General features: G+C 38.5%; 1 protein-coding gene across 1 annotated transcript in view; it reads right to left on the bottom strand.

Annotated features, from left to right (window-relative positions):
* Nucleotides 1–14,299: 14,299 nt before the first annotated feature.
* LOC122558318 (E3 ubiquitin-protein ligase RNF166) overlaps nucleotides 14,300–25,008 on the bottom strand; it is a 66,431-nt gene continuing 55,722 nt past the window's right edge. The window contains exons 4-6 of the mRNA XM_043706749.1: nucleotides 23,207–23,321; nucleotides 22,083–22,190; nucleotides 14,300–20,659 (exon numbers count right to left, since the gene is read on the bottom strand). Of these exons, the coding sequence (XP_043562684.1) occupies nucleotides 20,594–20,659; nucleotides 22,083–22,190; nucleotides 23,207–23,321 (289 nt within the window). The 3' untranslated portion in view covers nucleotides 14,300–20,593. The remainder of the gene's footprint in view (nucleotides 20,660–22,082; nucleotides 22,191–23,206; nucleotides 23,322–25,008) is intronic.

Below are 25,008 nucleotides of genomic sequence, written 5' to 3'. Positions count from 1 at the left end.
ATCCATCTTGTAAATTGAGGAGTGAGACAAATTATATTGGACGAATTTGGATTCTGTACAACTTCTCTCCCTCAACCTGTGCCAATGAATCCAGTAGTGGATGTACAATATAGGGAGCAGTCCAAGTAAACCTGTGTGTTATTTTTGCTAGATCTAACTGAGGATCCCTTATTCGAAGACTCTTAGTGCCTGATGGAAGGACCCAATATTATGAGGAGAGAGCCTGCTTGGAATCATCAGCACATGCTGCTGATAACCCCCCGAACACACATACACATTCCACCATTCACTTGTGGTCTGGAGCCCAGTTATGATACATAAATCATAGGACAGAGGTCATGTTGTGGCTGTACAGGAAATTAGTTAGGTCATTTTTAGAATACAGGTCTCCCTGCTATAGGAAGGATGTTGTGAAACTTGAAAGGGTTCACAGAAGATTTACAAGGATGTTGCCAGGGTTGGAGGGTTTGAGCTATACGGAAACACAGAATAGGCTGAGGCTATTTTTCCTTGGAGCATTGAAGGCTGACGGGTGACCTTATAGCGATTTATAAAATCATGAGGGGCATGGATAGGGTAAATAGACAAGGTATCCCTGGGATTGGGGTGGGGCCAGGTGGAAAGGGTCTAAAACTAGAGTGCATGGATTTAAGATGAGAGGAGAAAGATTTAAAAGGGTCCTAAGGGGTAATATTTTCACGCAGAAGGTGGTGTGTGTATGGAACGAGCTACCAGAGGAAGTGATGGAGGCTGGTACAATGACAACATTTAAAATATATGGTAAATGAATAGGAAGGATTTAGAAGGACATGGGCCAATTGCTGGCAACTGAGACTAGATTTATTTAGGACATCTGGTCAGCATCAACAGGTTTGACTGAAGGGTCTGTTACCATGCTGTGCATCTCTATGACTCTGTATGGAAACAGAATTAGGCCAGTCAGCACGAATTTGCTCTGTCATTCAATCATGGCTGATATGCTTCTCAACTCCATTCTCCCGCCTTCTCCCTGTAACCCTTGATACCCTTACTAATCTAGAACCTATCTATCTCTGTCTAGGAGACATTCAATGACTTGGCCTCCACAACTGTGTTCAATTCCCGCCTCAGGCGACTGACTGTGTGGAGTTTGCAGATTCTCCCCGTGTCTGCGTGGGTTTCCTCCGGGTGCTCCGGTTTCCTCCCACAGTCCAAAAATGTGCAGGTCAGGTGAATTGGCCATGCTAAAATTGCCCGTAGTGTAAGGTGCAGGGGTAAATGTAGGGGAATGGGTCTGGGTGGGTTGCGCTTCGGCGGGTCGGTGTGGACTTGTTGGGCCGAAGGGCCTGTTTCCACACTGTAAGTAATCTAATCTAATCTAATCTAAAAACTGTCTGCAGTAATGAGTTCCACAGATTCACCACTCTCTGTCTGAAGGAATGCTTCCTAACCTCAGTTCTAAACGGCCATCCTTTGAGTTTGAGGCTGTGTTTTCTAGTCTCTTCTGCTAATGGAAAAAAAACACCTCCAGGATCATTCTTGTAAACCTCTTCTGGACCTCTCCTAATGTCAGTATGTTCCTTCCTTAGAGAGAGGCCTGAAAACCACACACAATATTCTAATGCCATCTGACCAGGGCCTTATACAATATCAGCTCTTGCATTCTAGCCCTCCTGAAATGAAACACTATATTTAACTTCTAAACCACCAACGGATCCTACATTTTACGTTAAGAAAATCCTGAACTAGGACTCCCACGTTTCTTTGTGCTTCAGATTTTCGAAGCCTTTTCCCATTTCGAAAATAGCCTATGCTTCCATTCTTCCTACCAAAGTGCATAACCTCACACTTTATCACATTATATTCCATTTTCCACTTCTTTGCCTACTCTCCTAGTCCATGTAAATTCTTCTATAGCCTCCTTACATCTTCAACAGTGCCTGTCCCTCTACCTATCTTTGTCTCTTCTGAAAACTTCACAACAATGCCCTCAGCTCCTTCGTCCATATCGTTAATGTATAACGTGAATTATTGTAATTCCAATACTGACCCCTGCAGAACTCCGCTAGTCACGAACTGTCATCCTGAAAAAGATCGCTTTATCCCCATTCTCTGCCTTCTGTCAAACAGCCAATCTTCAGAATATAATGTAGGAAACTGTGAGGGTATGCCATTCAGCTGGAAGAATAGAAAAGCTGAATATCACTTAAATGGAAAAAGATTGCAGGCAACTGCAGCAGAGGGATTTGGAGATTAAAGTGCAGGACTCATAAAATTAGTATCCAGGTTCAGCAGGAAGACAAATGGAATATTTATCTTTATTTCAAAGGCAATTGAGTATAAATAAGGGGATGTCTTGTGAAATTATCCAAGTCACGATTCAGACCATAGCTAGAATTCAGTGAATAGTTTTAGTTCCCTTATCAAGAGAACTGATGTACTAGTATTGGAAGCAGACCAGAGAAGGTTCGTCAGGTTAATTCCACATATGGAGCAATCTTCTTCGCTGAGTAGTTGGGTTTGTACTCATTGGAGTTTAGCAGAATCAGAGGCAATTTTATTGAAACATGTAAGATTATTAGGGACTTGACAGGGTAGACACTAAGAGGTTGGGACTAGACTGCATCACCTCAGAGAAAGGGATATCCCATTTAAAATAGAGATCAAAATTTTTTTCTCTCAGAACATAGTGAATCTGTGGAATTCTTTGCAACAGAGGCAATCATGACTGGGTCATTCAGTATATTTAAGGCTGAAGTAGATTTTTAATCAGTAGGGGAATCAAGAGTTATTGGGAAAAGGCAAGAAAGTGGAGTTGAGGGTCATCCAATCAGTCATCATATTGAATCTGCTCTGCCAATCAATAGGTTGAATGGCCTACTTCTGCTCCGAAAATTTATGGTCTTTTGACCAACTAGCATCTACCTTGGCACCAGAAACAAGAAAAATGCACCCGTGTAATGTCCTCCTTACTCAGGTCTGATACAAAAATGGAACGAGTTCTCTGTCCCACAGACTAATAAAGCAACTGTTCTTCAGGTCTGATATCTGTCCAACTTTTCTCCTCGTTCCTTGGGCCTATCTTCACCTATCATTTACGCCTTACCCCCCATCCCAAACTTTGCATAAAAAAAAACTTTTTCCTTGCTACATCAATTCTGATGAAGGGTCACCAGACCTGAAACATTATCTCTGATTTCTCTCCATAGATGCTGCCAGATCAGCTGAGATTTTCCAGCAACTTCTGTTTTTGTTTCTGATTTCTAGCACCCACAGTTCTTTTAGTTTTTTTTAAATTAAGCAACTGACAGACATAGCCGTGCTCATTGAATCTTACAGTTACTTTCAATGACCCCGAGTCCTCCATCACCATTGCTGCATATGTGCTGGGGACACACTAACCAGTAGTAGTGGCACAGTGATATACTCTTAGGACAGAATAGTTCTACTTTATATTTTAATTATTTAGAGAGTTCCAGGATTTGCAAGGATTTGCACGTTTGCAGGGATGCGAGCACCACTGGCCAGACTATCATTTGTTGTCCACCTCTAATTACCCTAGAACTAAATGGTTTACTGTAGCATTTCAGAGCACAATTAAGAGTCAACCACACTGGTGTGGATCTGGTGTCACATTTAGCTAGATGAGGTACAGACAGTAGACTTCCTTGTTTACAGTATACAAGTGAACCATCTGGGGGTTTTCTGACAATCAGTGATAGTTTAACAGTTACCATTCTTGAGACTAGCAATTTATTAATTGATTTTAAATTCTATCAGCTTCCATGGTCCTATGAGATCACCACTATCCCACCATCACCCCCAACTCAACATTTACTCTGGATACTATAAAGTCTCACAGCACAGATCAAACATTGGCAAGTAAACTTCCTGCTGAATACCACCTACCACTCTCCCTCAGCTGATGATGACTATTCCAATGCACTTTTGGCTGGTCTTCCATATTTTATCCTCCATAAACTTAATGTCCACAAAAACTCTGAAGCAGTACTCTTATGCTCAAACCTAAAGCTACAATACGGGAACATACTAAATAAAGAAAGCAAAGTGATTTCACAAGCAACAGGTCAGATTAAAGCTTTGCAATCCTATAACATCAACTTATGAATGATGGTGAACAATTAAACTAACCAGTGGTGTCGGCTCTACAAACACATTAGTGTAAAAGGCTAGGTTGAAGCAAGAGCAACTGTCTTCAGCCAGGAGTGCTGAGTGAATAGTGCATCCTTGTTTCTTGCCAAGATTACAAGCATCACAGATACTAGTTGTCACCCAAACTGACTTGCTCCATCTGATATTAAGAAGGAGAAAGCTAATGGTACTTCTCTCCAGTGGAGTTTGAATTCTATTGTACTGGCATTGTAGAAAATTCCAGTGAAGTCAACTTACAGGTCCTGTAGGAAGGCAACCAATCAGGGTTATGCTTATACAAGTCATCCAAAGAACTGCAGATGCTCAAGATCTGAAACAAAAACAGGAATCACTGGAGAAACTCAGCAAGTATGGCAGCATCTGTGGGGAGAAAACAGAGTTAACATTTCAAGTTCAGTGACTCATCATCAGAACAGTTCTGAAGAGCCACTGGACTGGAAACATTAGCTCTGTTTTCTCTCCACAGCTGCTGCCTGATGTGCTGAATTTCTCTGGCAATTTTGTTTATGCTCATACAAGTTTTGGCTACACCACTTTCTGGCTGTGGGTTGGTCTGGTTTCAACCATTTAGTGAGGCAGGTCCCTCCCCGATCAGTTCAATTCACTATCTGCTTTGTCAGGTGTCTATAAAAGATCCATGGCACTTTTTTCTTTGTGGAAACTCTCAGAGTATTCGGCAACAGTTACAACTCTACTAAAAGCTCAAGCAGATTAACGGAATTTGTCTTCTTGCTTTTGATGAGATTTTCTCAATGCACCGATCAGTTGCTGCATATGTCAATAAAATAGGGAAGTGGTTTTTAAAATGCAAATTCTTTTTAAATGCCATTACTGATGGGAAGTAATCAAAATCACTCTGTGCTATTTTCGTTGACAAAATAAGCAATATTGCTTTGGGAATACTTAATTATAATGACTTGATTACGGTGAGGGATGATCTAGCTGGATAATACTACATCAGATTTATACTATCCCAAAAAGTATTTTGCCCATGATATCACATTTCCTTCACCTCAGAGGCAAGGTTTGAACTTCACCCTGGTAGAATGACTAATTGTTGGTCTCATTCCATTCTGCATCAAAGAAGATAAGCTTCAGCAGACTCTACTGTTACCATGTGCAAAAAAACCCAAATATTTTAAGTTATAAAAGTGGTCAGGATATTTCAATATCATAATGATCTCCAGTGAAAGCTATAAAGTCTTTAACTTGTTTGCTTTATTTGTACACTTTTTCCATATTAATCTACATACTTCCAGATGTATGGAGATGTCACAGGGATCTTCACTTTTTTTCCTAGAAAATCATTAATCTCAATAATAGGCACTCAATAAATTCCTTTAAGAAATATGCTTGCTATAAAACAAATTGTAGGGAACTCAACTTTTCATATTTGGAGAATCAATTATTGAATGAAACATTTTAACTTACATAAGCTTTTTTATAGAATTATGGCAATTGGATTAAAGACACAAGCCAACAATTTGAAAGGAACCAGAATCCATGATAGAAAAAATGATATTCCATGTAGAGTAATCCAAATAGAACTACACAAAATACACTTAAAATTAATTAGAAATTCGACAGTTCTGGCAGATTCTTTGGAGAGAGAAACAGAGTTAATGTTTCAAGTCTACAGTTTTGAAGAAGTCATATCAGACTCAACACGTTGACTGTTTTCTTCACAGACACTATCATAGCCACTGACATTCTGTTTGTTTCAAACTTTCAGCATTCGTAGTATTTTGTGTTTACATAGAAAATTACACTACTTCTTGCTAATTTTGAATGGTATCCAAATTAAAAGATGTAATTAAAATGGTGGATAATTGCACTCACATAGATATTCAATAAATAGAATGTAATCTTTACAATCATATTTAGACTTTACAGCCATATCATTTGTTTAGAACTTGTAATTATAAACACATGACAATATATTTTATTATATTTAGTTCGAAAAGGTAACTTCAAATGTCAGGTTTCTTTTCTCTAATAACTAGCTATCCAAAGCTGATGATTAGAAGACCAGTTTAGGTATTATGAACACCAGTGTAAACGGCCATCAATTGCAATGTCGTCTCTTGGTTCTTCAGCTACCTCTGGAAACCCTTTCCTTGGTTCACATTTTAAAAAGATTAACATGCTGCTCCTTGGCAATATAATTTGCAAAAAGATCCTACTCATCTAAAGCTCTGTTGCCGGTATCCTATCATGTTCATCCATCACATCCAGTGCTCAAAGACCTACGTTGGCTTCCAGTACAGCATTGCATTGATATTAAATTCTCATTCATGTTGTCAAATCCTTCCCCTTTTTTTTTCCTTTCCCACTTTTGCAGCTCCTCCAGCCTGATATCTTTCTAGGACATCTGGCCTTTAGCACATCTTTAGTTTTAATGGCTTCATCATTTGAAGTTGTGCGTTGAACTGCTGAGGCTCTAGAACACCATCTCTAAAACGTTTATTCTTTCTCTGCTCTCTAAAACTTACCCCTTTGATCAAGGTTTATTTTGCCATCTGCCCTATTATCTCTTTATGTATCTTGGTGTTGAATTTAAGGACCTTGATGCAAGTTGTTGTTATTTATACATCTTGGTGGTTACAGATGTATCTATTGTAGCTCAGATCTTGCATGGAGCAGCAATCAAAAAAACTCTCAGACCTTCCTTTGCATTTCTTGCTGGGTCTCCTGAGCCTGTTTTTTCTAAAAATGTGAAGTGCAGTGTCAATTGGGACATATTGTCGCAGTCAAAGAAAGGTATAACACCCCCTCCCCTCTTTTCTTATAGTTGCCATATTGTAAGTTTAAACACACACCATGAATGTTAGCAGTGAATAGGAAAAAAATGAGAGAATGGATAGGGTGGTGGGGTAAGTAGATCATAAGGTAACTGAGTGGCTGAGGTAAGTATGAAGACAGACAGGATGGATCTGGAAGACTTGCTGGACTGAGTTAGGAAGATAATCGGGTGGTGAATCATAGAACCCCTACTGTGCAGGTAGAGGGTATTTGACCTATCGAGTCTGCACCGAACCTCCAAAGAGCATCTCACCCTGAACCACATTCCCCCATCCCCTTACCACACAAATCCATGGCTGATCCACCTAGCCTACACATCCCTGGATACTGTGGGCAATTTATCATGTTCTGGATTAGTGGTGCTGGAAGAGCACAGCAGTTCAGGCAGCATCCAAGGAGCTTCGAAATCGACGTTTCAGGCAAAAGCAATTTATCATGGCCAATCAACCTATTCCACACGCCTTTGAACAGTGGGAGGAAACCGGAGTAACCAGGAGGTTGACCGTCACGTCTGCTCAGAAGGACAGTTGGGGGTTAGCAAGGTCGGCAGAGGTAGTTGGGTTGGGTCTGATTGGAGGGGCCACAGTCAGGTGCTCAGGCAGTTAAGAGTAATCAGTTTGGGAGGTAATTGGGGGACTCAGTCTGAGTGATTTTTTTTGGTAACTATTTGGTTATGGTCTACGACACTCAGAGGACCCCAAAAACAGGGGAACCACCCATCTGAAGTTGAAACCGCCCAGGCAATTTCCACAAAGATCAGTGTGTAAAGATGGCTGTGGAATCCCAATATGCATCACGTCTCCTCAGGCCAATTATTTTGGCTTAATTTGTTCACCAGCTCAAAGATAAACTGCCAATTAGTATTAAAAATGAACTCGGAATGTCTGAGTTTTCCCATGAGAGAAACAGTTGTTTAATTCTGACACCAAATTTGATCAACTGATGTTGGAATTAAGAAGAAATATGAAACGAATAGCCTTTAGTTGCTGAACAAGCAAAATTTTATTTACAAAATATCCAAATGTACACACTAACTTCACACAGCAACAAACAATTTCTAAAAAACTAGTTTGAAAATGTGCACTGTAGTACATTAAAAATATTAGAAAATTAGACAAGGTTTGTATTATAGCATAAGTTTTCTACAGTCATTTTTTGCAGCTTGATGGAAGAATGTGGAATCTGTATCTCTCACCTCTGCAGGTGCAGGGTTGTAACTGAACTGGAATAAGTAAAGAAACCACACCAAAACACTAGCTCAGTAGCATTGCCTCCATGAACTCAGGCATCAGGCAAACTTAATTATTGTCATTAGCTAGTCCCAGATGATACTTTATACATGCCTATGTATTATAACTTGACTTCCATTAGATGCAAAGGCATCAGAAATTTAAATTATCAATTGGTGCCAATTTAAAATTCAGAACTGCGTGAGTAATTGCATGACCAGAACAATGAGGAAAACCTCTTGCTTTAAAACCTACATTACAATTTCAATTCAGATACAATATCTTACAGTGTTCAAATTAAGACTAGCAGCTAGCAAAGTTACTGGTAACTAATATTCTATGTTTTGATTTTTGCTAGTGAGCTACAAGCATAAAGTATAATGTTGTAAGGAAGTTAAATAAGAATTTAAAAGTTTAAATAAAATAATAAATTAATTTACATACTGATTTAGAAGAAAAATAACTTATGTATGTTCTTATCTTGGAAATATAAATTGCAAGTCACCAGAAAATTCTACTAGTTGTCCAAACAATTTGAAACACTGATCTCACACATTTATTAAGTAAATCTCATTCACACAGTTATTTTGCTACATCAAAATCACTTTTATAAAATAACAAACTGGAAGTTTTCTTTGTGCTCAGTAAGGTGGAGGATGTAACACTGAAAGAGAATTCAATGGTTTTCTTTTTATTCTATTGGCAGTACAAACTAAAGTCACATTTTCTGTACTCACTGTACTGAAAACCAAAATCTAACTTTTGAATTAGAATTTGGGTATTAAATACTTATCTACATAAATAGATTTTTGGTTCCACCTATTCAAGCACATACTTATTACAGATTGCTGTATTCCTCACACTACTAAGCACTAGTTAACCTCTTCCTAAAATGTAATACCCTTAAATACTGGAAAAACATTTCTGAGATTTATAGCAACTGGAATTTCCATTACATCCTGGCTATCCAAAACCGAGCCTTTTGAGCCAAATGACATTTTCGTTAATTCATATTTAGGTAGATGCACTGAAAATGATAGATCTCAATTAACCTGTGACTTGCAAAACTGATAAAAGAGGATGGACCTTTTTCCCTTTAGGTCATTTCTATTTGAACCTTAGAGATAAAGTGAAGATGTCTCAAACCAAAGCAAATCGCACTCAATGTTTTTTTGTTAAGTGTTTTAGTTGCTCTTCCAGTTACTACCCTGTAGAAATAGCTTGATGAGTGTGTTGCTTTAAAAATATATATTAATTCAGTACTAAGCTTCAGTTTTTTTTTGGTTCAGCCAGTTGTTAATGTGGAAGGATCCTGCCTTAGTGATTTATCTGACTTGTGTACCTAAATGGCCATTTATGCTCCCTCTTAAACATAGAAGAATCATATTATTTTAAGATATTTGGAAGTCCCCATAGATCCATCAGAAAGCATAGATTACAAGGAATGGATCAGCTTGACTTCAAGCTTGAACAAATGTAAAACAAGTACAAAGAAATATAATCAAATGTAAGAATGTTTTCAGAGCTCGAATTTAATACATGAGGTTTCCTTACCAGTACAATATTTTTTCTGATCGGTGGTAAAGAAACAGAATCTACTAGGATCTAGACTAGATAAATTCAGGAACTGAAATCACAAAATAAAACAACCCAGGAGTAACTAATCACCTCTTGGAGCCTGGTCAGCCACTCAAATAGATCATGGCTGATTTGCATCTTAACTCCGTTAATTCACTTTTGGGTTTTATATTCCTTAAAAAAGTATCTGTGTAATTAAAAAAAGTAAAATCAAGACTCAATAAAGCAACTGCAACCAACATAGTTACACTTAGAATGCAGTTCAGACATTTAGAGTGTCAACTCTACTAGACTTTCTCAGTCACTAAGATTTAATGCTCATCTTGCAACCTCATTCTAATTTTACAGTAAAGCTTTCCTGCACTCAAGTGGCTATAAACAGTTACTGCGCTTGTGCAAGAGTAGGGAACCTTAAGCATTTTTTCCAGAAAAAGTGCCTTACTATGCACGAGTGGGCAGGGGTCTATAGTATATATGCTCTATTGGTAGGAAATAAACTGTAGAATGGGAAGAAACTGAAATTCTTAAAAAAAAAGAACAAAATGTAGATGCTACAAAAAAAAACCCAAAACAAAACCAGATCTGACATGATAGAACATAGGCATTGAGGCATAAAGGAAAAATAGTGATTACATTCTGGGGAGATACTGGTTTGTTAATTTAAATGCACATGTTGTGCAATCATGCAAAAACCCAACTCTTTGTGGAGTTTACTTTCACCAACGATGGCACCAGGACATGACATCAATGGCAACTCTAGTTTATTCTATAAAGCAGCATAAAATCACTAAGAAGTCTTGAAGTGTGCAGGGTCTTTCAGGCACAAGCCCAATTTTGAAAAAGGATAGACACAATCATTCATCTCTGCTGTGCCTGGAAGCCCACATGGTTTAGTGTCATATCTGTGCAGTGACATTAAATATGAAGTTGGCTAAAACAGTTGCTATCCATATAGATGTGCCTCTATTGACAAGTAAATGTGAAATACTCAAGCTATCTAAACAAATTACAGTAATTGCTTTGTTATCTTTTCCTTTCTGTATCGATGTGAAATAAAACCAACTTGCATTTGGAAAATTTGAGAGAGAACTGGAAGTTGACAACTTCCTTTTTTTTCTCAAGCTCACCAACAAAGCCCATTCTTTAAATAAATGGTTCCTGATTTTTAAATAGTAAAAAGATCTACATACATTATGTACACTATTAATCTACATACATTATTACACATTTGCAATAAAAGCCCCCCTAATGGCCATGTAACCACTGTCGATTGTCTTAAAAACTCATTGGTTCACTAATGTCATTTCGAAAAGGAAATCTGCTATCCATGTCTAGTCTGGCCTGTGTGTCTTCAGATCCACAACAATGTGGCTGACTGTAAATTGCATTCTGAATGATTATGATTGAGCAATAAATGTTGGCCTTGCCTGTAACAACGACATTGGAGGAACGAATAGTAACAAAAATGTTTAGGGAGGCATGATTATTAAATAGATGAGACAAGAGAGCAAGGTAGCAGTAAGAGAAATAATGATCAGAGTGGGCGGGAAGGAATAAAAAGAACAAACTTAAATGTGCATCACTAGATGAGGCTGGAAGTTCAAAAAAAAGTTAAACAACAGAACTAAAGGCTCTGTATTTGAATATACATAGCAATCATAACAAAAGAGACAAATTGACAAGACAACTACAAATAAACATGAGATCTGATAGCCATCACAGAAAAATGCTGTAAGGACGAAGAGACTAGGACCTGAATAATCCAGGGTACATCACATTTAGGAAGTAGAGGAAGCTAACATAAAGGTGGATGGGCAGGTTTATTAATTAAAGGATACTGTTGATACAATAGGCCGAGATTACCTTAATTCCGTGGAATCCTTTTGGCTAGAGTCGAGAAATAGTGAAAGTAATAATTCACTTGAGGAGTCATTTATAGGCTAACAATAAGCAGACCGTCAGCTGTGGAATACACTGAGAAATAATGGGGACTTGTGAGCATGGTAAAGTGATCATTTTGGGTGATTTTATATTGAATGAATGAAACAGGTAAAGGATGAGATCATGGGTGTTTTAGGGACAGTATCTTAGAATGGCACATTCTAGAACCAAATGGAGGGCAGACTGAACTAGGTTTGATAAAGTGCAATGAAACAGCATTAATTAATTTGAAGCCTCCACTCCTCCATACTCACCCCCCCACACCCCCCCCCACCCCGCCCCAATTAGCAAATGATCAAAATCTAATTGAGTTTCCAAGTACAATTTGAATAGGAGGAGAGTGGATCTAGCAAAATTAACTTAAATATGGGAAGTATCTATACGTGAAGACAAAACTGGCTAAATTGAACTGGAAAACACAGCTAAAAGGTAGGTGAGTAGAAATACAATGGCAGATATTTAACAGGATTTTGCAAATTACTCAAAAAAGATGCATTCTATTGATAAAGGCAGGTGTTCAAAAGATGCGCCATCTGTAGCTAACAAACGAACATAAAAAAACAAATCAAATTGAAAGTACAAGTATATAATTTGACAAAGATGAATCGAAGGTCAGAAGATGGGCAAAATTTAAAGAAAAGCAATGGGAGAAAATCTCAATCCAATCAAAGTCAACACAGTTTGTGAAAGAGAAAACATGTTTGACCAAGTTACTGGAATTCTTGAGGAAGTAATATGCAGTGTGGATAAAAGGGAGCTTGTGGATTTGCTGCTCTTCAATTTCCAGAGGGCATTTGACAAAGTACCACTATACAAAATAAAAGCTGAAAAATGTGTTGCTGGAAAAGCACAGCAGGTCAGGCAGCATCCAAGGAGCAGGAGAATCGACGTTTCGGGCATAAGCCCTTCTTCCGGGCATGGAATGCGCTGCCCGTGGGAGTGGTGGAGTCGGAATCATTGGCGACCTTTAAGCGGCATTTGGGTAGGTACATGGATGGGTACTTAATCTAGGTTAGAAGTTCGGCACAACATCGTGGGCCGAAGGGCCTGTTCTGTGCTGTATTGTTCTATGTTCTATGTTCTATGTCTATGTTCTAGGTGTCAAGGGGATTTCCACAAAGTTCAGTTCTGGGGCTTCAAATATTTACAATTTCTTCAATTACTTGGATGAAGTGACCAAATATATGGTTGCTAAATTTGCTAAAGACACCAAGATAGACAGAGAAGTAAGTTGTAAATCTCTGCAAAGTAATACAGGTAGGTTGACAGAGTTGCAAAGATTTGGCATATTAAATATAAAATAAGAAAATGTGAACTTGTCCACTTGGCAAGATCAGAAAAGCAGAATATTACTTATGTGGTAAGAGATCGCAGAACTCAGAGGTACAAAGGAATTGGTGTGTCCTAGTACGTGAATTGCAACAGTTAATATACAGTCAAAGCTGCATTTTTCTTTGACGGTTAATATCAGATCATTCACAAAAAGGCAACAAAAATGGTGATACATATTTTAATGCAATGCGTGAAGACAGTGAAGATTTATCCACTACTGGTTCAAAAAGTTCAATAGCAGTAAACAAAGTTTTGAAAGAAAGATGCTTAATTTGTGATGGAAAAATGTGCAAGTGGGTCAAATATACATAGGTCACTGGCTCACTCCAGGAAGTACAATCACCAGAACATCACAGAAATATGATTGTCACAGAAGTAATATTCCCAGTAACAATGATAGTCATTTTATAGATGACTTGGATGAGGAGGTTGAGGGGTGGGTTAGTAAATTTGCTGATGACACAAAGGTTGGAGGTGCCATTGATAGTATCGAGGGCTATTGCAGGCTGTAGCGTGATATAGACAGGATGCAGAGCTGGGCTGAGAAATGGCAGATGGAGTTCAACCTGGATAAATACGAAGTGATGCATGTTGGAAGGTGGAACTTGAATGCTGATTGTAGGATTAAAGACCTGATTCTTAGCAGTGTGGAGGAACAGAGGGATCTTGGTTTCAAGTGCAAAGATCCCTCAAAGTTGCCACCTAAGTGGATAGGGTTGTTAAGAAAGCATATGGTGTTTTGGCTTTCATTAACGGGGGGATCGAGTTTAAGAGCTGCAAGGTTTTGCTTCAGCTCTACAAGACCCCTGGTGAGACTACACTTGGAATATTGTGTCCAGTTCTGGTTGCCCTATTATAGGAAAAATACGGAGGCTTTGGAGAGGGTGCAAAGAAGGTTTACCAGGATGCTGCCTGGACTGGAGGGCTTGTCTTAAGAAGAGAGGTTGATTAAGCTCAGACTTTTCTCGCTGGAGATAAACATGAAGAGAGGTGACCTGATCGAGGTATACAAGGTAATGAGAGGCTTGGACAGAGCCTCAATAGCCAGAGACTTTTCCCCAGGGCAGGACTGACTGGGATTAGGGGTCATTGTTCTAAGATATTAGGAGGAAGGTATAGAGGAGACGTCAGAGGTAGGTTCTTTACGCAGAGAGTTGTGAATGCATGTAATGCATTGCCGCAGTGGTGGTGGAAGCAGAGTCATTGGGGGACATTTAAGCGACTGCTGGACATGCACATGGACAGTGAATTGAGGGGTGCATAGGTTAGGTTATTTTATTTTACATTAGGAATAATCCTCAGTGAATATTGTGGACCGAAGGGCCTGTTCTGTGCTGTTCTTTTCAAAGTTCTATGATAGCAACACACTATTCAAATTTCTTGTCCAAAAGTTTGAGATACAAAGACTGAAGTTCTATAAGGAATACTACAACAGTTTATAAATGTGAATAAGTTGATGCAACTGGGGAACACATTAACCTCTGCAAGACATTCAGGCTTGGGCTGATAAGTGGCAGGTATGTTTGTGCTAGGTACCAGGTAATGACCCTCTCCAAGAAAACAGAATTTAACTGTCTCAACCTCATTAACATCACTGAATTGTATTAACACATCAATTGGCATTTGTGGAACCTCCCAGTAGCCATTGTCTCCTATCATCAACGCTGAGTGCTGGGGGTTTAACTATATAGCAGAAACTTAACTGGACCAGTCATAAATAGTAGCCACAAGAGCAAATCAGAGACTGGGAATTCTGTGGTGCGTAACTCACTTCCTGACTCCTCAAAGCCTGTCCACTATCTACAAGGCAAAAGTCAAGCATGTGATAGAATACTCTCCACTTGCCTTACTGACTTCTGCAGTGACAAATTCAAGAAACTCTAAAATTATAGATTGCTAGTCTTAGAAAAGAAATTAATGCACATTTGAGTTTGCTAACAAACTATTTGATTCAAATATTATGCAGCAAAAATACAGCTGGTATGGATCCATGATGGGCAAGAACAAGTTTGGAACACAACTGGTTTAAAAAGCAGGAAGAGATTGATCGTTTAAAGAGTATTTGTTGAATGTAAAAAACATTCTCTCATCCCTTACCCCACCAAACAAGGTATTAAAGCTAGCAAATAAAATCCGTACTGTAACCCCACACCAGCACACCTTTCAATTCCCCGATCCCTGCGTGCAATAGCCTGATTTAACTCTCTCTGGGATCTATGTTTCTTTCATCTACAGATCTAGACTTCCATCGAGTGAAGGATAGAAGTCAATCCTTCATTCCTCAAGGCTGCTTGGACAACTTTATTGCTGTGGGGAGACCTTGTTCAATGGTCAGGCTGTTTAGGAATGATAGGTTCTTCCCATGAATGAGCAGTACTCCCAGCATTTGTAAAATTCAGGCTTTGTTGGCTTCATTCTGCAGAAGTCCACTCTGCCATCAGTCTTTGAGTCTTTATAACCAAGGTTTCGCTACTGTATGACAAGAGTTATTGCACAACAAATATCATGCATGCATGAAATATCATAAATACACCTTGCTATACTGGAACCCTGTTTAGGATTTTCCCATGAACTTTGGGAATGTGATTTGGGACCAAATGGAGGCCAGAGATTGGCACAGCATCCAACAATACAATCTTCTCACATGACTCCACTACCATCAACTTATGGACTGCATTTATTTCCTGATTCACTAGCCCAAACAGAAGAGCCACAACTTTTGTAGTCATGGCAATCCTAGCAGCAGAGCCAGGTCCTGCAGGAATGTTTCAACGTGGAGGGTGGCCTAGGTTAAAATTGCTAGTGGCAATTAGCACTGTCCACTTCAAGCACCAGTAGGTGGTCCACTCTTTGGGGCATGATTCGTTGATAGCCCCTGGCCTGGTTCAGGTTAGTCTCCTTTGTTGAGCAACCCCTCGGGTCCAGGGAGGGGAACTGCGCCACCATCTGGAGAATGCCTGAATACCTGGAAAATTATACATGTGAACAACTCAATTTGTTGCTCACTTCAATGGGGTGGTCATCCATTCCTGGTTCTCACCGTCCATAAGATTAACCTCTGGGATACCTCACCTCCAAGCTCAACATCTCGAGCAGGAAAATTCAACCCAATGCTACCAGAGCTTGGATCTCTTTGGGGGGAGATCAACAATACTCAGCAACATGTTACATGGAGCACAATCTTACCATCATTAGAATATAACCCATGCCACAGGTAAAATGAACACCAGTGAGATGGTTGTGGAGCAAGAGAAAAATGGTGACCATGACACTTTCACTGGTCTGTGATACCAGTAATCACCAGCCCAATTTCCCATTCACTAGTCTTGTATCTAATGTTCCCTTTAACCATGAGCATCACATCACAGTGCCTGCCTTGGTGTAATGCAAGATAAACATTCCAAGCTAAATTTATAAATTAAACTATACCAGGCTAATTTCCCTTGCGCATTAGGTGCTGACTTTTCTTGCACCTTTCTCTGTCCTAGTACTCTGACACAGTTTTACCTCAGTGGCTGCAGCATGCTTGGTGCAAGGTATTTCCATTGGCAGCAAGAGCTTCAGCAGTTTGGCCATATTTATTCTAGCTTTGGATCATAGCACTCTGCTTGGCTGATTGACCATCAACAACAAGGACATTGATGGGGTGACAAGGATGTGAGGATGAAAGTTATGAGATAGGACAAACAAAACTGGCCTACACAGAAGAACTGCCACACCACTGGGGTGGCATCTTAGCAATGAGTTGAAGGACGGATTACCAGACATCAGCTCCTCTGTGCTCTGGTCTAGTATTTGAATACATCCAGGGTCTGATGTCATTAATGTTCGTTGTGCTGCTAGATTATTGACTCCTGGCATAGACCTCCACAGCAATCTGGGCTCATTACCTTTGCAAAGTTTATCTTGAGAGCTTTTGGAGTCCTATCAAAAATTCACATCTTTCCACTTCTCCACTAATGCCCCCTGTTCATCATGGGCAAGTCTTGGAACCCACATTAAGTCACTATGTGCCAATGTTGAGTGTTCCCCATGTAAAAAATAATTTGTTAAACAAATTCCAGCAAATGCTTCAGCCAAATGCACCTCCTTTTAAGGAAGGGTGCACAGTGGCTCAGTGGTCAGGACTGCTGCCGCACAGCACCAGGGTTTGATTCCAGCCTTGGGTGATTGTGCAAACTACACAGACTTTCTCCATGTGTCTGCGAGGGTTTCCTCCCAAACCCCATAGATGTGCAGGTTAGGTGGGTTAGCCACGGTAAATGCAGGGTTACAGGGAAAGGTGGGGGGTATCTTTCAGCAGGTTGGTACAGAACGGATGGACTGAATGGTCTCTTTCCTCATCATAGGAATTCTATGACATTAAGTGCACACTGGGCTTAAGTAGGATAGGCTAACTTTTACTCATGCTATCCTCTCACAATTTTGAATCCTCTGCTCAGGCATACAACCACTTAATAATATGCTTAGCGTTGGCTGCACACTGTAATTATTTAAGTGCACAGACAGCACAGAGTTTGCACGTGGCCTGCACTGGAAGCAACAACCACGGCGTAATTCATGCATTGCAATCCTTCTGTTCATTTTCAGATCCTGTTCAATGTTGCCCCCATATCTTTTCAGTGAAAGAGATATGCTGATTTAGTTGATTAAAATCCTCTTATATTTTCAGGCATGTTGAAAGTTTCAACAATATGTACAGTGCATGTAGCATTTCGCTGTCCAATGCTCTGAAAATAAGACAAAACGTATTTGCTAATCAGCCCATAATGTCACGTGGTGTCAAATAGAACGGCACGTGTAATTACCAAAACACCAATTTGCATCTTTGGCATGTAATTTCAAAGAGCTCAATAGTTTTACACCATCAGTTTTCTGAGAACTGAGAGCATATCAACAGAAATAATTATCCTTAAATATCAATGGAGAGCTACAACAGACCTTAGGGCCAAATAGTAAGTAGACCTGCATGACCCCTTGAGAGTAATATGAAAAAAACAGGTTAAATTGCTGCTCACAGTGCAGGCTCTTCTGTATTTGTGAATGCTTTGCACAATATACAGTACTCTGCTCTGTTGATCCCAATCTTCCAATTGCTTGCCATTTTAATACTCTCTTATTCTTATGCTAACCTTTCTATTGTAGATCCGTAGTGGTTCAGTGAAACTCAACACAAGCTGGAGAATAATACCTCATTATCCACCATAGTATTTTACAGATTCAGGACTCAACATTGAGTTCACCAACTTCAGTACATGAACCCTTCCTCCGTTTTGATTATCCACCTCCTCCCATCAGTGTCTTGTTTGCATGGGTTTGTTTTCAGCAAGGCCAACCTATTTTTGACTATTTACAACTATTTTGTATCTAGTTCTCTCCTTTACAACTATTAGCACTCCTTTTGTTTTTTTCTCTAGGCACCCTCATTATCTGTGACCCTCACTCATCCTCCCCTTTAGTCAACAACATGATAACCATCACTTTCCAGCCTATTAAGCTCTGAAGAAAAACAGTGGATTCAATATGTTAGCTCTATTGCTCTCTCCACTGATGCTGTCAAGCCCATTGAACCTCTACAACACTTTGTTTTTATTTGTGAAGAAGCATATTATTTATCAGTGCATTTTTATTTTACTGTTCAGGATATGTAAGTATTATTGGGAAAGCCAGCACTTTTTACCCATCCAGTACTTAAATAGCCACGAGTACCTAGCCTATCCCATTTTAAAGCAATTCCTGTGAATGTTATTGGAATGCATGACCTGCACCTTATTGAGCCAATTAGAATGTTGTAAAGTATATAATTCTTCCGGGGTGGAGAATTAATAATGAGTTACCTCAAAGAATGAGACAAGACAAACAATATTCTAAAGAAAAACTAAAGTTCGAGCATCTAGTGATTCATACTCAGGCCAGTATAGGTCAGAGTTAAATCATCAATTTTTATCGCCCCATTATATTATCAATAGATTATATTCAATAGGCTAAATATAAAACTGAAAATAATTTATTCAGAGTAGATGGCTATATATATATATAGAGTCAGATATATGCATATGCAACACACACTGGCCTGGACTTTGTAACTGGTAGCAAAAGAATGTCCCTAGTGGTTTATATGGCTGGATCTGCCTTCTCATCACATTACGCTCCTTCCACCGATAGCTTGAAGATACTTCCAACAATCAGAAGCAGTGATGACACCATGTAGGATATCACAGTGAGAAATTCTCACAGACAGCAAACTAAGAAGTAATGACCAGCAATTATCCCTTATTTTCCAATCATTTTACCAATTACATGATAAAGATTAAGATTATACACATGAGATGAAGCTGGAAACTGAAATATAAACTTTAAAAATGACAATTACTTTACATGTCCAGACTTACATAATGGATAAATTGAACATTTCCATAAATGAGTATTTTTCAGGTGAGAGAAGGTGTTCAGAAGTAATTATGAACTGAGTATGCCATTATTAAACCCAATTACAACTTATTCAGCAAGGTATAACTTTAGCAGTGCTTAATACAGCAGGACCAAAAGCACAAATAGTAAGTTCACATAATTTCTGAAGTGGGCTCTGAAGATTTCTCTCCAACAGGGACTTCAACAGTGTGCCTTGTGAAACACTGAGGAAATCAGGGGTGAGAGCAGCTTCTGGATTTCCCACATTTAACAACAAACGTGACAACACCAGTAGTTGCTGATGGTTTCACAATTATATTGACAGTGAATGTCAACAATTTAGTTATAACTACAGCTATGAAATCCAAGCCACTCTGCCATCTCTCTGTTTGCAACATCTCTCACTAAATTTACCATCTGCTAACTGTTAAATTCGAGCTCTGATTAGCAACAACATAAATGATACATAGCACTGGTGAAAGGTTTCTTCACGTGATTCTCTAGTTTTCCAATCTTTCCTGTATTTTTTTTTAAATATGCTTTCATTTCTTGTAATGCAAAATGACCTCAAACATTAAAAACACCAACCGTAAATCAAACAATTCTTTCACACAGACACCCCCACAATGTACAACATTTGTAACACAGAAAAATGTAGGAACAAATTTAAACTGAACAAAAGGTATAGGTACACACTAATGATTAAAAATAAACTTATTACCCAACTGGTTACTTGATTAGCTGAGTTACCAGAACCCTCTTGAATGCAAAGAAGTGAATGTGACCTGTGCCTAGGTGCGAGAAGTGAACTTATACAGAGGTTGATAGCACCCGATTGAAAACTAAGAATTGAGCACTATCTATTCCCAGATCGAGAAGGTGGCCTATGCAGAAGGTGATGGTATCTGTCAGAATGCTAAGAAATTGCCACTCGCTTTGCACAGAGAAAAATGGCCTGTGCCAAGGATGACAGCACCTTACTGAATATTGGGACGAGGACACTATTTTTGCCCAGATGAGAGAAGGTGACTTGTGCAGAGGATGACAGTACCCTACAGAATGTTGGGAAATTGCCACTCTCTTCGTCAGGTGAGAGAAGGTGACGTGTACAAAGGATGTCTGCTTAGATCTCTATGCAGGCAGTTGCTTCATTTCTCTGTGAGAGAAAGTGCTATTGCTGCATGTAATGCCGCATCTTCATCAATGTTGTAATCCTGCAACAAATAATAGAATATTAAAATGGCAAATTATTCCAATCCAGTAAAATATAGACTTTGTTAAATAAAATACTTTCTACTCAGACAATTGCATGCTTGGTTTTATTCTTTGCCTTAATTCACTAGATGATGAAAGTCATTGCATGAAAAGGTAGGATAACCCACACTTTAGACAACAAAACACTCTCAATTATAGTGGAGTTGACCTTTGTGTTCACAGCTCCCAATATTTTAATTCATTTATGTAAATCTAAAAATTGAATTACGCGAAGTAAAATTGTTAACAATAATTGTCTTTTTGTCTCATAAGGATAAAATCAACAAATGACCACTGTTTTCTTCATTTTCAAAAAACATGAAATTCCACAGAATAAATAGAATTCTTCAATGGTTGTATTGTTATTACTAACTTAGTTTATACTTAAGAAAGTCTCACTTGTGCTTTGCTAAGGCTAATAAAAAAAGTCATGTGAAGCTATCAATTGAACATACAGTATAAAATGATATAATTTCTTGTTATAATACAGCACAAATGCTGTGTTGTAAAGCATTAGTTGGAAATGGACAGTGATTAATGATTTACAGTATAACGTATCTGCACTTTTAAAATGATAGGGTCCATAACACCAACTGTATATAAACATATAATGGTATCTATTGTCCATGATTTACAGTATAGGAAAATTGTAAAACTTTTTTTACTGAAATAATGAAGAGCAGAAATAATCAAGTTAAGTAGTTGTAGTCAATCTAAATTTAACTCTTTGATCTTATTTGGAATGGAATAAATCAGCACAGTTTTTGTTGAACAATTACTCAATAATAATTTATAAAATCCTAATGTTTTCTAAGATAGTGTAGCATATTGCCAATACCTAATTGTAGAAAATAATAACAGGAGCCAAATGTGCTAGATATACTCAGCAGGTCTGTAAGTATACAACTTACAAGTTAGATAGGTAAGGGGTGGTCTAATTAAAATTGACATAACATCTATGAAGATGATGCTTCACTGACAGGGTAATACAGAAGAGGGTGTCATAGAATCTCAAAATAAGGAGCTGGTCATTTAGGATGAAGGATAAATTTCTAAACAAAGAGCTATGCATCTTTATAATTCTCTACATCATATAGCTGTTGCTGCTCAATTATTGAGTGTATGCCAAACAGATTTTTGGGCACTGAGGGAATTAAGGGAACTGAGGATAGTTTGGAAATGCGGAGTTGAGATGTATCATCCAAGTGGAAATTAATTCAATCCAGTTTTCCTCACATGGCATCCATATATTCATGCACCTGCCAGAGTGGGATATTCTGATCTCTATCGGTCAATGAATTTATTCATTGGACAGTGAACTTACAAATTGAGCTACTATAGTACACCAAATATTTCTTTATTTTCTGAAGAGCTCACACTCACCACAAATGTATCATAGGAGAACTTGTGCCTGTGAAGCAGATGCTGAAGAAAGTTGGCACTCTTGTAGCTTGGATCTCCCCATGGCATTGCCACACAAATTGGGCATACCTATTCAAATAAGTGATTAAAAAAAACCCCAAATCAAGTATGTAGAAGATGAAGTAATAAATACCAGTCTGTTTTCTTCTTCTGTTTTCAAAAGTTGTTTGTCAATTTTGTTGGGTTTGCTGTATTGAAAGTGACACTCACAAAGTATAAGCTATATAACATGCCTCAAACACATTTTCTTCAAACCACTTCTCTTGTTTTCAACAACCGACCATGAAAATATGCATTGGCATCTCTTCCCTGGCCCTTCAAAGTTTTCTTTTATTGAAATAGGAGAGGTTTTTGCAAATACAAATTTTATTCGAATAAATTAAGACATATTAAGGGAACAACAGGAAATGGCTACAATTTTGGTTCACCTTTCATTTATAAGGTTTTAGAAAATATATAGCATTTTAAAAAATTGGAATTCCTAACAAAGGGAGCCAATGTTAACAAAATAATGTTCAGTTAGCGTGGCATCATCCTATTATCAGTTGATGAATATATCGGGTTATTAAAATTCAAAACCAATTAAAGAGACTGCATGAAATAACTCAACAAAGGCCTGTATTCTGTCACTAAGTCACCCTTTATTTATACATGAGCAGTCCTTGACTATGGCACTGCCTCATACACAGTGAGGCATCAGAGTGGCAGTATCGCTGACATGTCCTGTTTTTGTCAGCCAGGGCTCCGTGAATGGACCAAAATTAAAAGTCCCAATCAGGAAACTCATATTCTATGATGTCCAGCTGGCTGACTTCATTACAATCACTACACTGTGGAACCTTATTTCAACAGAGCCATCTAGAGTTCAGTACTTTTACCCAACAACTGATAGCAAATTCAAATGAAAATACGGACATAGTAGCTTACAATAATCAACTGATATAAAATAATAATTAAAATTGCAACACAAGTACTGCTTGTGAACAGAAACTACACCCTTTGCACAATACTTTTTATTATAGATATACTGGAAAACCCTACAGTTCATTTTGGTATGAATATGAAATCAGAAATCAGGCACTTACCACTTTATTGGGATCATTACGATGATTTTCCATGCAATGTTTGACTAATTCCTGTTGGTCAAGATTTCGTGCTCCACAGTATGGGCAGATGAATGTGGAACGGTTTGGAATATTGCTGAAGGAAAATAAAATTTGCTTTTATATATTATAAATCTTTAGCAAAGTAACAAAGCAAGGAAGGAGATATATTTAATACAGGCCACAGACAAAGTGCCAGATGACTGGAGGATAGCTAATGTGATTCCTTTGTTCAAGAAGGCTGGCAGGTATAGGCCAGGTAATTATCAATCACTTAGTCTGACATTAGTTGGTAAGGAAATTATTTGAAAAAATTCTGAAGGACAGGATGAATCAATACTTGGAAAGGGAAGACTGATCAGGGATAGTCAGAATGGATTTGTTAGAGGGAGATATTGTCTGACTAATTTAATTACGTTTTTTTGAAAAGGTGACAAATATATTAATGGGGGTAGTGCAGTTGATGAGGTTTACATGACTTCAGTAAGTAAGACCTTTCACAAGGTCTCACATGAAAGCTCGTTCAAAGGTAAAAATCCATGGGATCTAAAACATATTGGCAAACTGGATCCAAAATTGGCTTGCAAATAGGAGGCAAAGAGTGATGATGGAGGGCTGTTTTTGTAATTGGAAGCTTGAAACCAGTGGTGTACCATAGGAACTGGTGCTGGGACTCTTGCTGTTGTTATGTACATTAATGACTTGGAAGTAAATGTAGTAGGTGTAATTACTAAGTTTGCAGATGAAATGAAAATTGGTGGAGTTGTTGATAATGAGAAAAATGGTCTTGGGCTAGTGTGGTATTGATCAGCTGCTAAGTTGGCAGAGCATCCAAGATGGAGGATGGGAAAAATTTCTGGCTGCAACAGCTGCTCCTTTTTTGAGGTATTTTAGGTGCTGGAGGTGATTTCCTCGAATTCCAGGAGCAGCAATTACTGTTTCATATGCTGTAGCATTGTTTTGGAACTTTGGAAAAAAAAATTCAAAACAACAGCAGTTTTAAAAGGGAGAAGAACAGACAAAGGAGGTCAGTCCAGGAGAGAGAGAGAGTGAGAGAGAGAGAGAGAGAGAGAGAGAGAGACAACCTGCACAGATACTGCCTTTGCTGTTTTGAATTCATGTGTCGCTGGACATCGGAGTGCATCTGGGAAAATTAACAAACAGTGAAATTCACAACTGATCTTGGAGGAACCTGTTTGGGTGAAGTTCACAGCACAGAATCAGATATCAATCGTTGTTTTAAGTGTGTCCAACAGAAAGGCTGCAGTAGTGAGTAGAGTGGGTTCTTTCTTGATTATATGTTTTTGGAGCTATGTCTCTTGATTAAACTTAAAATATAAGCCAGAACTATTAATTTAACCTGGGGCAGTGTTTTGTCGAGGAATAAAATGGTGTTATTTTCTGGGTTTGTAGATTGTGAAGGAGCAAAAATGGCTTTTAGTACAGTAATATGTACTTCTTGTCAGATGTGGGAGTTTAAAGAGAGTTTAAGGGTTACTGTGGATTATATCTGCCATAAATGCTGTTTGATGTGAATCTTATCAGATTGAATGGATTGGTTGGAGAGACAGTTAGAAGCAATGAGGAATTTGCAACAGCAACAGTACGTGATGGATGGCAGTTATAGGAAGGGGGTAAAGTCTCAGATACAGTCACATAGATGCGTTAACTCCAGGAAAGGTAAGAGAAATAGGCACCTAGGGCAGGAGTCTTTTGTGGATATACACATTTCAAGCAGGTATGCTGTTTTGGAAAATGTAGGGGGTGATGGATTCTCAGGGGAA

This window comes from Chiloscyllium plagiosum, chromosome 17, assembly GCF_004010195.1.
Source record: "Chiloscyllium plagiosum isolate BGI_BamShark_2017 chromosome 17, ASM401019v2, whole genome shotgun sequence".
NCBI classification, from domain to species: domain Eukaryota; kingdom Metazoa; phylum Chordata; class Chondrichthyes; order Orectolobiformes; family Hemiscylliidae; genus Chiloscyllium; species Chiloscyllium plagiosum.
Note: the sequence above shows the minus strand (reverse complement) of the source record. Positions and strands in the feature narration are given on the sequence as shown.